At 46.3% G+C, this 14,008-nt stretch overlaps 1 protein-coding gene across 2 annotated transcripts in view; it reads left to right on the top strand.

The window, feature by feature from the left end:
• The first annotated feature begins 5,442 nt into the window (after window positions 1–5,442).
• Window positions 5,443–14,008, top strand: part of RHOJ (ras homolog family member J) — a 63,577-nt gene continuing 55,011 nt past the window's right edge. For both annotated transcript variants that reach the window (XM_083620950.1, XM_083620949.1), the window contains exon 1: window positions 5,443–6,311. In XM_083620950.1, coding sequence (XP_083477076.1) covers window positions 6,149–6,311 — 163 coding nt within the window. In that variant the 5' untranslated portion in view covers window positions 5,443–6,148. The remainder of the gene's footprint in view (window positions 6,312–14,008) is intronic.

Genomic DNA, 14,008 nt, shown 5'->3' with positions numbered 1-14,008 from the left:
TTACACTTTCCATTTTTAAGTTTGGAATAGATTGAAGACAATAATCAGGCATCCACACAACATGACCAGTCCAACAAAGTTGATGTTGAAGAATCATTGCTTCAACACTGGTGATCTTTGCTTCTTCCAGTACACTGGCATAAGTTCGCCTGTCTTCCCAAGTGATGTGTAAAAATTTTCAGAGGCACCGTTGATGGAATCTTTTGAGGAGTTGCAGATGGCATTTGTGAAACGTGGACCACTTATAAATGCCATCTGTATGGTAGACAACAGTGAGAATAGGATGGTGGACTGGATTGGGCCTTTGGTCTGATCCAGGAGTGCTCTCCTTACGTTCTGACATAAGCATTTGAGACTCTTTAGTTTAGAGAAAATATAAGGGGCAATATGTTATAGGGGAAAGTGTAATTGCCTGAATCATTATTTTTTTATTTTTTGCAGGACGTTGAAATGGAAAATCATGCATGGCAGAAACGGGGGAAAGCATGCAAAAGGTTTGTCTCTGAATGCACCCCTGGTCTTGCTGAAGAGGCAACAGATCAAGGCAGCATGGCAACTTACTCTGACAAAGGTCAGAAGTGAACAAAGCCCTTTTCAGTCCATCACTCCAAGACTTAAAGACACGTCTCCTATGTCACATGGCTTCCCAGCTGATGTGCTCCCTGCTCTACTGGGCTGGCAAGGTGCTGTGGGAGGAGATCAACTCCTTGGGCCAAGGAGAAGGTGGCTGTGAGGGTCCTGGCTCCCCTTCTATAGGCCTCGAGAGTTGTTTCATTGGGTTCCTGCTAGCCAGTCTCAGATCACTAACATCGAAGCCAGGAACCGTGATCCACTTCTTACTTGGTAGTCCTGTAGCCTCCAACTCTATCTCCTGCTTACTTGTCATGGGCAAAGCTGTGAACATCAGTTTCTCTCAATTTCTCTTTAAAAAAACAAAAACAAAAAACCTTCAGTACAGTTCTCCACGTTTCCACTTCAGAATTACTAGGTCCTCATGAAAATTAATCAACATTTCAATGCAAATCCGTCCCACTCTAGACATTTTTGCAGTATCGCCTAACACACCCCTTTTGGCAAAGCCATTTCCCCGAACATAATGCAGTTTTTGTATGACTTTTGCTCATTTATATGCACATTTTACCCTCGGCATATGGGTTTTTGTACAGATTACGGCACTGCAACATTCAGAGAAGTGTGAACATTGAAGGGTGGCTGTGTTTCGGTTTGCGTATTATTGAGGAAGCAGCAAATTAGGTGGATTTGTCATGCAATGCAGGCGGAATCGAATTTCCCCGCCATCCTTACCGCTGTCTCCTGGACTCTGGGGTCCTGACAGATTAGGGATTAACCTTCCTTTGAGAGACCCCGGTTGTGTTGTGACAAAAGCCTTCTCTGGCCTACAGCGGAAGGATTCTGGCTTGTTTGAAGAATGTTCCTCAGATCACGCGTAGGCAGATTACCCAAGAACAGGCACGTCGATCCTGGTGACACAGAGATTCTTGATGACTAAGGAGCATTGTTTGCCAGTGGATGGAGTTTTAAGGGAGGTTTTTTTTCCTCTCTCTCTCTCTCTCTCCCATTCCCTTGTAAAAATGATGACAGGAGCCTTGAGAAAATAAGTCATCAGAATGTTTCACCACAGTGCAATGTTTTCCCCACAATTTTGGAGATGGAGGAACCGAGTTCAGGAGTCAGGATGGAACAGCGCACTGCAGATACAGTTTGGGAGGGATAGAGAAACTTCACAAAGAGGAAGAACTCCAGTTGAAATGCAAGATGCAAGGGGGCACTGGGGAAACTCTTATACAGTGGTTCCGCTCCTTCCTCCTCGGTCATGTCCAGAAAGTGGGGGGGGGGGATGAGTGTTCAGACCCTGGGCCCTCACTTGTGGGGTGCCTCAGGGTTCCGCCTCTCCCCCATGCTTTTCAACATCTACATGAAGCCGCTGGGAGAGATTATCAGGGGGTTTGGGCTGGGTGTTCATCAGTATGCGGATGATACCCAGCTCTCTAACTCCTTTTTAAATCAGAACCAGTGAAGGCGGTGAAGGTCCGCAGCCTGGGAGTCATTCTCGACTCACAGCTGTCCATGGAGGTGCAGGTCAATTCTGTGTCCAGGGCAGCTGTCTACCAGCTCCATCTGGTACGCAGGCTGAGACCCTACCTGCCCGCAGACTATCTCGCCAGAGTGGTGCATGCTCTAGTTATCTTTCACTTGGACTACTGCAATACGCTCTACGTGGGGCTACGTTTGAAGGTGACCCGGAAACTACAACAAATCCGGAATGCGGCAGCTAGACTGGTGACTGGGAGTGGCTGCCAAGACCACATAACACCAGTCTTGAAAGACCTACATTGTCTCCCAGTATGTTTACGAGCCCAATTCAAAGTGTTGCTGCTGACCCTTAAAGCCCTCAATGGCCTCAGCCCAGTATACCTGAAGGAGTGTCTCCACCCCTATCGTTCAACCCGGACACTGAGGTCCAGTGCTGAGGGCCTTCTGGTGGTTCCCTCACTGTGAGATATGAAGTTACAGGGAACCAGGCAGAGGGCCTTCTCGGTAGTGGCGCCCGCCCTGTGGAATGCCCTCCCATCAGATGTCAAGGCAATAAACAACTATCTGACTTTTAGAAGACATCTGAAAACAACCCTGTTTAGGGAAGTTTTTAATATTTGATTTTCTTTTTAATATTATGTTGGGAGCCACCCAGAGTGGCTAGAGAGGCCCGGCCAGAAAGGCAGGGTATAAGTATTATTATTATTATTATTATTATTATTATTATTATTATTATTTTACATGCATTCAGATAATGACCAAAGCATTCATAGAATCATGGAACTGTAGCATTGGAAGGGACCACAAGGGTCATCTACTCCAACCCCCTGCAGCCCAGGAATCTTTTGCCCAACATGGTACTCAAACCCACAACCCTGAAATTAAGAGTCTCATGCACTGCTGACTGATGAAGGTGTTTTAGGATGCACACCGTCCTCCACCATGTTTCAACAGGGATGCAGAAGGTGTATTTGCATAAATGTCCCATATACCGCCTTTGCCAACATGACATCCTCCAGATGTTTGGAACTACAATTCCCATCAGCTCCTAAACCAGCGCAGATCTTATCACCGCTAAGAGATCAGCTGCACATCAGGGGTGGAGCCTAGACTGGAAAAGGATCACCTGAATTGAAAGTGTTCAAGATTGGGGCACGGCTCAACTGCAAACGGTTTAATTGCCATGTGGCTACCCCTCACCCCCAAAAAAGAATCCTGGGAACTGTAGTTTTGGGGTGCGAGCGATACTTTAATCCAAGCTTGCTATGAGAGCTGCAGTTCCCCTGCAAAAGGAAGGCTTTGGTGCAGCTGTGCCCTTTGAAAAACAATATTCAGGTTGTGCTTTAAAGTGTGGGAGGAGGGAAAGAGACTGCTATTGGGGGTGCAGGTCTCACCCACTGGGGGGCTGGTGCTACAGCACAACCCGGTCACTTTTGACTTTAAGACTTGATGTAGGACTGATGGGGGGGGCGGAATTTCAGATTCCAGCAGAAGAGGAAAGCACAGAGATTTCTTTGTGGGTGGGTGGACAGATTAGCAGAAAGCTCAAAGGCTCAAGCCTGGATATAGCCAAGATTAAACTGCAGAAGAAAGCAGCGTATTTTAAGAACGTTCGTTGAGGCTATTTTCTTTCTGCCTCGATAGCAATAAGAATAGCAACATTGTTAGCGCGGGTCAAACATTCACGCGCACGCACACAATTTTATTAATGGGACTTGTGTCTTTGGCATCCATCCCTTTTAGGCCCATTTCACTATTTATAATAGGGGTGTGGAATGGGCGAGGGAGGGGGGTGGTCCTCTAGATAAAGCTGGACTCCAATTCCCAACAGCCCCAGCCAGCTTGGCACGAGCAGAGGATGATGGGAGTTGGAGTCTAGCAACACACGGATGCCTTCTCCAGGCTCCCTGCACCTGGTTTATAACAATTGGGAGCTGCAAAAGAAATGTGCCGGTATATCTTCATTCTCTAACAAGAGTGCTCCATCTAGCCAGCCATTCCTTCCACACTGAATGCCATAGGCTGTTTGGGCCTCAAGAAAGTCAATTCCTCACCCTACATTCCAAAAAACCCTAATTGATTCTCAACATTTCTGACCCCTTTCACTTCTTTTGAGTTTTATTTTTTTTTAAAGTTTTATTTATTTATTAACGTTCCTATGTTACACCGGTAAACATTATCATATTACATTGCAAGGCTTATTATAATATAATTTTCAGCATGTATACAAAGTTTATATACAAAGTTTATATACCTAAAGAAGAAAAAACAAGGACAAAAAACTATTCCAAAATCATATATGTACCAACACTTTGGACTTCCTGTCTATCCCGTTGTACATTCCTTTTTTACAAATGAATGTACAGTGGACGCTCGGGTTGTGAACGTGATCCGTGCAGGATGCACGTTCGCAACCCGAAGCGGCGCGTCTGTGCACACGCGGGTTGCAATTTGGCGCTTCTGTGCATGCGCAACCACCGAAACCCGGAAGTAAACCGTTTCAGGTTTCACCGCTCACGCATGCGCAGACACTCAAAATGATGTCACGTGCATGCGCAGAAGCAGCGAATCGCGACCTGTGCATCCACAGATGCAGGTTGCATTCTACTCAGGATGCGAACGGGGCTCCGGAATGGATCCTGTTCTCATCCAGAGGTACCACTGTATTATTGACGGTTGTGTTTTGTTTCCCTGACTATGGAATTATTATTATTATTATTATTATTATTATTATTATTATTATTATTATTATCCCCATTTTATCCTCACCACAACCCTATGAGGTAGGTTAGGGCCGAGAGAGAGTGACAGGCCTAAAGTTATCCAGTGGGCTTCATAGATGACTGGGGATTCGAACCCCAATTTCCCAGTGCTTCAGCCACCCCACCATGGTTTCAAGATGGTCAGCAACAAGCAAATGCCAGCTTCTTCAGAGGCTGGCGAGGGCACCGTGGCAGCTTCTGCCAGCCTCTGCACCTGCAGCCTAACACAGCAGAGCACATTCGGCCAGTAATAATGCCTGTTAGGGAGAAGGAGAAAACCCAGTTGGGTCCTATCTAGCCATCAGATTCTGGTTGGCCAGCAGATACTTGCACTCCTGCGTCTAAACAGAAGCAGTCTATCTGATTTGAAATGAAAAAAGTGGTGCCCTGAAAGGACCACGACCTTTCTTAACTTGTCCCAGATGCTATCAGTTGTGCCTCGCAAGGAGGGTTCAGCCCAAGGCTAACTCCTGTCGTATCATCTGTATGTGGATCTCTATCCCAGATGATCCTTTTATATTTGCCTGCTGCTGCTGGCGACTCCTTGCGAGGGGGCACAGAGCCGAAAGCCCCCCGAGTTACAGAACTGCCTTTTTTACGATGTCACCTCTGGAGTCGTGGCAGCGTTCAGGCCAGTCTCCCCAGAGCAGGAGGCCTCCGAACTTCATCCTGCGCTGAGACCTCTAGCGCTTTTCTTCCTCCACATCCTGGCAGAGTTCCTGCAAAGTACAAACACACACAGAGCTCCTATTGTTCGCAGCCCTTCACGAGCCCCACTCATCCTAATATGGAATTCGGCAGGAAACTCATGATTTCCTGACATACAGCAAGCTGGGGAAAATAAAGGGCTTGCGTGAAAATGAAAACCGTCCATTAAACCCCTCCAGCTTCCCTTCTCCGCTTGGGAATGCGATGGCCAGTGGGGTGGGCTTAGCACAAATCCCAGATTTTCCAGGCCGGAGCAGCGAAGAGAAGGAGGCACTCTGCTCCTCAGACGGCGTCTATTTTTAACCAAAGTCCTTCTGCATCCAAGATGAAGGTTTCCTGACTCGGGCTCCCAACACGCTCGTGCCCCTATTATTGTCTTATTTATTCTTCCCCCGCGTGGTTTTCTTCTCGGCTTGAGAAAGTTCGGGCCGGGACAAGCTTGGGGATCCGGCGTTATGATTTCGTGAAGGCCCAGTACTTCGAAAAGAAAACAAAAGGGGGGGGGAAGGACTACAGAAACTAACTCAGGAAAGAAGGCTTTTTGGGAGCAGGGACCTTGCTGCTTCCATGTGTGCCTGAGATTCTGGGGGAAGCGGGCAGGTAGATAAAAACAAACAGACAGGATGAGCAGCAAAGAGGGAGAGCACACTGACGGCAGCGTGAAGAAGATGCTTAAATGTGTGGTGGTAGGGGATGGAGCCGTGGGCAAGACCTGCCTGTTGATGAGCTACGCCAACGATGCTTTTCCGGAAGAATACGTTCCTACGGTGTTTGACCACTACGCAGGTAAGAGCACACTTGTTTCTCCTGCCCTGAGCAGAGACTTATATCACAGTGGGGGGGGGTTCTGGGGGTACTCAAGGGCACTCAGTACCGGCACCTTTCTTCCCCCCCATGTTAAAAATGTGGCCCTTACTGTAACAACTGCATGTTGAGTACCGGCACTGTTATGATTTCCTAAAAAGAAAAGTACTGCTTCTACGTTACATGGGATGAGAAGGTAAAGTTGGGTAGCAGAATTCAGGACAGTACTGATTCAGATTTTGGGTGGCTTCAGATTTTTTTTGGGGGGGGGGGTTCCTTCATTTTGTATCCTCCCTTCTGCAAAGATGTTCTGCATACGAAGCAACAAAGGAGCAGATCACGGCTACTCTCCTTCTGTGCGCTCATTTCTGTACCTGCACAGAGACTGGGGTTTTTTTGAGGGTGGGGAGATACAGAACTCCACACCTGAGGTGGAACTGTTCGGAGTCTATCACCTCTGTTCATTGTCTCGTTCTGTTGGTTGGCTCAAATATTCTACTTTCCTTTTGTTCTAATGGCATGTTGTGGTTATTGCAAATGTGCTCATTCTCCAGTCCCATCATTCCCACCCCCCACCCCATAATTCACCTCTGGAGTTTCCATCTCTTGCAAAATAAATAAATAAATGGGGATCTCTGTATTGGATGAGAACACCCCAGCAGAGTCACGGTGTCTAAAGTGTGAGGTCACAGGGCCAAGCTGTGGAGGATGGTTGCCAGGGAGATAGAAGCTCCTCCTCTGCCTAGCCTGACGAGTGTTCTGATTGGGCTACAGGCCCGCGCATCTGTTTACTGGATCAGGGGCAGAGTGACACACAAACACGCCAATCCTCTCCCAATAAGACTTTTGTATGAACACCAAGCTGTCGTCCGAATTAGGATGCACACTAGATGTTTCTTCAAGACAGAAACCCCTGATGTGCTGGATTTCTACATGCAGGGATTTGTTTATTTAATTATTGCTAAGGAGGAGAATTTAGCCACCTGAGTTTCCACTTGCAGTGAGACAGCCCAGGCACAGGTGTGTCATCTCACTGAGAACTAGGCCTGTGAAGGAATGGGGGGTAAATGCAGTTCAGTTAGCATTTAAAGACGGAATTACCTAATTCACACAAAATTAACAAGATGCAAACCATAGACACTGGCATTCTTCAAAATTTCCACTTCCCCAAATTTTGCAGTGCAAGCTCTCCAGCCAAAAAATTGGGGGAAGTGTACATAAAAAATGCACAGTTTTGGGGGGGTTTTGGTTTTGTTTTGAGGGAGGTGGAATTTTTAAAATAATTCAAATTTTTTGAAGATGAAATCTGTGGAGGGAGAAGTGTGAGAGCAGGGATGGGGAACCTGCGACCCTCCAGAGGTCACCAGACTACAACTCCCATCATCCGTGAGTGCTGGCAATCTTGGCTGGGAGAGATGGGAGAGGAAGTCCAACCAGCTCTGAGGGGCCACAGTTTCCCCCACCCATGGTGAGGGCCACTTTGGGGAAAGGGTGGAATAAAAATGTAAATAAATAAGTGCTGAGATCTGAAACGGCCTCCTCAATAGACAATCAGGCGTGTGAGTCCTGCTCACCTTTCTTTAAAAGGAATAAAATAATTTAGAGGGGGAAATGAACATCACACTATGGCAACCATCAAATCAGTACAGTCATACCTCAGGTTGCGAACGCGGCGGGTTGCGCATTTTCAGGTTACATACTGTGCCAAACCCGGAAGTACAGGAATGGGTTACTTCCGGATTTCGGCGCTTGCACATGCGCAGAAACACTAAATTGCGCTTTGCACATGCACAGAAGTGCAGGATCACGTCACATGCATGCGCAGACACAGCGCTGTGGGTTGCAAACACTGCGGGTTGCAAACGTGCCTCCCACACAGATCACGTTCACAACCCAAGGTATGACTGTACCAGTTTTTCATCTTGCTAGATGGAACAAGCCTCATGTGCTGTTTGGGGGGGGGGTTCCGGGCCAATTTTGGGGGCTCAGGGACGTGCAGTGGGTGAAGAGGGGGAGAAAGTCCCATTGCACTAGGAGGAGTTAGCAGGATCCCACCCTGGATTTGGAAAATTACAGTGGTGCCTCGCAAGACGAAATTAATTCATTCTGCGAATTTTTTCATCTAGCGAATATTTCGTCTTGCGAAGCACGAAATCCCATAGGAATGCATTGAAAATCAATTAATGCGTTCCTATGGTCAAAAAAAGTCCAAACAAAGCCAAATTTGGTACAACAAGAGTTTATTAAGTGCTCTTTAAAGTCACACATACTGTAAAGAGCATTTTAAAATTCAAATCCAGAATTTTTTTTAAAAAACAGCAGAGTGGCCCAATGGTCACAGAAAATCATAAAAATGCAGGGGAAAAAACACAAGCTTCCAGATTCTTGCAAACCCCTCCCCAACTGTTCCCCCAGCCACCCAGCACACAGAAATTCAAGTCCAGAATTTTTTTAAAAAAACAGCAGAGTGCCCAAATGGTCACAAAAAATCAGAAAAATGCAGAAAAAAACACACACAAGCTTCCAGATTCTTGCAAACCCCTCCCCAACACCAAGTCCTTGAATTCCAAACACCCCAACCCAAAATCCAAAACCCCCCAAAAAAGTTTTAAAAGCTTAACTTACCAAATGGCTGCAAAAGAAGTTTTGGAAAAGCTTCAAAAATCACCAAAGTCTTTAAAAACCTCAAAAAAGGCTACTATGTACACTGCGTTCTATGAGTTGCTCCTCGAAGTCAAGTCGCAACTGTATTAACGGTGTTAAGAAAAAGGAAACAAACTTGCAAGACGTTTTCGTCTTGCGAAGCAAGCCCATAGGGAAATTCGTCTTGCGAAGCAGCTCAAAAGACGGAAAACCCTTTCGTCTAGCGAGTTTTCCGTGTTGCGAGGCATTCGTCTTGCGGGGCACCACTGTATATAGAGCCAGGGTGGAGCAGTGGCGAGAGTGTTGGACCAGGACTTGAGTTCAAATCCTGCCTCAGTCATGAAGCTCACCTCAGTCCCATCATTGCCTCCCAGTCTAGCCTACCTCACAGGGTTGTTGTTAAGATTAAATGAGGAGAGAGAGAACCACTCACATGCCACCTCAAGCTCCTTGGAGGAAAAGTGTAAGAACAACAGCAACAATCTCTGCAAGCAGATATCACTTTCTTCCACAAGAGAGCAAATCGATTGAGTTTGAAATTCAGAGACCCCCAACCTACCCCATAGGTCAGAAACAGCTCTAGGCTGGGTGGGTGGTGGTTGCTTTTTGTTTTGTTTTGTTTTTTTTTAGATAATATTTATTCAGAATTTTGAAGATTACAAAGAGAAAAAAGAAAAAAAGTAAAAAAGACAGAAAAAGTACAATCATTTTTTAAAAAGGGGGGGACAGATTAAACCTTTACATAACTTTCTTCCTTTACTTATTTCCTTGACCTCCTCACACCTCCCATTTTTGTATTCTAATTCAAATTGTTATTTCAGCAAATCCTTCCAACCTTGTTTTTATCTTAATAATTTGATTTAATATATTGTAGTTTTACGTCCACTCTTTCATCAATTCATTTTTACTTAATCCTTATATATCATTACTACCAAAGCCATATAATTTTCTTTTTCCAACATCTTTCTAACAATCCTAGGTGGTTGCTTTTTGTTGTTCCTGAATCAATTTCCATTTGTACACTTCAAGCATTTGAAGATCTAAAACGCACTTGTGTTCTCTGTCAAACTCATCCTTTCCCTCTCCCTTGTGGTGAATGAGTCATACATCACAACCGTCAGATCTTGCCTCCAAACAGAATTTTAGGGGGCAGCAGGAGATCCTTCTTGGCCCAGTCTGAATAGGCTTGTATTATTATTATTACTATTATTATTATTATTATTATTATTATTATTAGCTCAGAGTTAAGCGTCTGGAGTGTTCCAGAGTTTCACATTTTGCAGGAGCTGATGTTTCTGACATTCGGCTAACATGCAGAAGCAATACAGAGCTAGCACAGAGGAGTTACTATGAGTGCTAGGCTCGGACCGGGGAGAGCTGAGTTCGAATCAAGGTGGCCATTTATGTGTCATTTTGATGACCGTTGCATTCAAATGGTGCAAGCCACCTTGAATCCTGAACTTGGCAAAAAGGCAGGATATAAATAGTACTAATACTAATACTAATACTAAAATACTAATAATACTTGCTGGTTTCCAGACCCGTCATCATCTTCCTTGCTCTCTTCTGCCCAGTTTTTTGTTTGTCGATATCCTTCTAAAACTGTGCTGCCCAGGACTGTAAATGAATTGGATGGGAGGTGGCGGGGGGGGGAGGCTTATTGCTGCAGTGCCTACTGACATAAGGCAACACTCTCCAATGCTCCATTTGTACAAAGTTTGGGTCACCTACACTCGCTTCTCTCTGTCTATGAATGGGGAAACTTGTGTTCCATGTGACTGCCCTTCATATCTAGTTTCGCCCTAAGATTGCAGGGGACCATTAAACTGGATGGCAGTCATGATGGCGAGGGCAGAGTGGAAGGGGAAAAGTTGTGGGATAAAGTGGGGCAAGCCTTAATGCAATGCAGAGTTCAAGCCCTCTATATTACAGTGCTACCTCGGGTTATACCTGGGATGCGGGTGGCGCTGTGGGTTAAACCACAGAGTCTAGGACTTGCCGATCAGAAGGTCGGCGGTTCGAATCCCCGTGACGGGGTGAGCTCCCGTTGCTCGGTCCCTGCTCCTGCCAACCTAGCAATCCGAAAGCATGTCAAAGTGCAAGTAGATAAATAGGTACCGCTCCGGCGGGAAGGTAAATGGCGTTTCTGTGCGCTGCTCTGGTTCGCCAGAAGCGGCTTAGTCATGCTGGCCACATGACTGGGAAGCTGTACGCCGGCTCCCTCAGCCAGTAAAGCGAGATGAGCGCCGCAACCCCAGAGTCGGCCACGACTGGACCTGATGGTCAGGGGTCCCTTTACCTTTACTTTACCTCAGGTTACATATGCTTCAGGTTATAGACTCCGCTAACCCAGAAATATTACCTTGGGTTAAGAACTTTGCTTCAGGATGAGAACAGAAATCGTGCTCCTGCGGCACAGCGGCAGCAGGAGGCCCCATGAGCTAAAGTGGTGCTTCAGGTTAAGAACAGTTTCAGGTTAAGTACGGACCTCCGGAACAAATTAAGTACTTAACCCGAGGTACCACTGTACTAGACTGGGGGTGGAGAAACCTCTCGTTTGCCGGCCAGATCTGGGTAAATAATCTAGAAGTCATTATCCTATTAGCACGGACTGAAAATGCTAAACATACGTGGTTTGTTTCCATAGTACTTGCTTACATAGACATTCCCTTAATCTCTCTTGTTTGAAATGCTGTATTTGAATTATGGGTGTTTACATTTTAACATTTCAACGGGAACAATTTTATTGAGTGTTTTCATTATGGCTGTTTATACCTTAATCTTCATGTAACAGGGTTTTATATTTTGTAAACCACTTAGAGCCAGTTTTGGCATTGAGTGGAAGATTAATTAATTCATTACTTAATTAAGAATTAATTAATTAAGAGGGAGAGAGCTTTGTGGTTGCAAAAGCAGAAAGCCGTGACTTTGGAGGTTGGAGGATGGATGGTGGCTAACAGATTAAGGTTGAATCCTGAAAAGACAGAAGTACTGTTTTGGGGGGACAGGAGGCGGGCAGGTGTGGAGGATTCCCTGGTCCTGAATGGGGTAACTGTGCCCCTGAAGGACCAGGTGCGCAGCCTGGGAGTCATTTTGGACTCACAGCTGTCCATGGAGGCACAGGTCAAATCTGTGTCCAGGGCAGCTGTTTACCAGCTCCATCTGGTACGTAGGCTGAGACCCTATCTGCCTGCGGACTGTTTCGCCAGAGTGGTGCATGCTCTGGTTATCTCCCGCTTGGACTACTGCAATGCACTCTACGTGGGGCTACCTTTGAAGGTGACTCGGAAACTGCAACTAATCCAGAATGCGGCAGCTAGACTGGTGACTGGGGGCGGCCGCCGAGACCATATAACACCGGTCTTGAAAGACCTACATTGGCTCCCAGTACGTTTCCAAGCACAATTCAAAGTGTTGGTGCTGACCTTTAAAGCCCTAAACGGCCTCGGTCCAGTATACCTGAAGGAGCGTCTCCACCCCCATCGTTCTGCCCGGAGGCTAAGGTCCAGCGCCAAGGGCCTTCTGGCGGTTCCTTCATTGCGAGAAGCAAAGCTACAGGGAACCAGGCAGAGGGCCTTCTCGGTAGTGGCGCCCGCCCTGTGGAACGCCCTTCCAGCAGATGTCAAAGCGATAAACAACTACCTGACATTCAGAAGACATCTTAAGGCAGCCCTGTTCAGGGAAGTTTTTAACGGGTGATAGTTTACTGTATTTTTGGTTTCTATGGAAGCCGCCCAGAGTGGCTGGGGAGGCCCAGCCAGATGGGCGGGGTATAAATAATAAATTATTATTATTATTATTATTATTATTATTATTATTATTATTTAGTACGAAGCGACTTGAAGCTGTTTTTCCCCCCACATGTATAGAGCAGGGAGGAACAGCTGCAATATTGTGCCTGTATAAATCGCATAGAAATCAATAAAGGCATTCTCACGTGGCTATTTCAGAGCCATGAAAAGTCTTGGCTGTTTTGGTTCCCAGCTGTGAGCCGGTGCTGAGCATCTGCCAGCATGAGTCAGCGTTTGGCACGCAGCTGCAAAGTCCGGGCCAATTTGCATAGCATTCTGACATGTAGACTTTACACACTGTAGACTATGGGAATAAGAGCTCCTCCCGTGTCATGTGTAAAATGCGGCGCGGAACATGCGGAGGGCCTCTTTATCCATCTGCTGGATTAACCACCCATTGTGCACCCTGCATTACAGTGGACATTCTGCGTGTCAGGATACTGTGCAAATCTGCCTTTTGCTTTACAAGCACTGTATATAGCTCCACTTGCCCTCACATGAAAAAGGACATTGTAGAGCCTTGGTCAGACCACACCAGGAATACTGTATCCAGTTATGGGTGCCCCAGTTTAAGAAGGATATTGACAGCTGGAAGGTGTGCAGAGGAGGGCAACCAAGATGATCAAGGGTCTGGAAACTAAGCCTGATGAGGAATAGTTGAAGGAGATGGATAGGTTTAGCCTGGGAAAGAGGAGACTGAGAGGAGATAGGATAGGCCTCTTCAAATATCTTAACCTTTAAAGCCCTCAACGGCCTCGGTCCAGTATACCTGAAGGAGCATCTCCACCTCCATCGTTCTGCCCGGACACTGAGGTCCAGCGCCGAGGGCCTTCTGGCAGTTCCCTCACTGCGAGAAGCCAAGGTACAGGGAACCAGGCAGAGGGCCTTCTCGGTAGTGGCACCCCCCCGTGGAACGCCCTCCCACCAGATGTCAAAGAGAAAGATGTCTTTTAGAAGACATCTGAAGGCAGCGCTGTTTAGGGAAGCTTTTAATGTTTAATAGGTTATTGTATTTTAGTGTTTTGTTGGAAGCCGCCCAGAGTGGCTGGGGAAACCCAGCCAGATGGGTGGGGTATAAATAAGAAATTATTATTATTATTATTATTATTATTATTATTATTATTATTATTATTATTATTGGCTGTCACATGGAAGAAGGTGCAAGCTTGTTTTCTCCTGCCCTGGAAGGTAGGACTCAAACCCATGGCTTCAAGTTACACGAAAGGAGATTCCGACTAAACATCA

Source organism: Podarcis filfolensis, assembly GCF_964270895.1.
Source record: "Podarcis filfolensis genome assembly, chromosome: 1".
NCBI classification, from domain to species: domain Eukaryota; kingdom Metazoa; phylum Chordata; class Lepidosauria; order Squamata; family Lacertidae; genus Podarcis; species Podarcis filfolensis.
The sequence above is the reverse complement of the archived record's forward strand: the minus strand, read 5'-3'. Positions and strand labels throughout refer to the sequence as shown.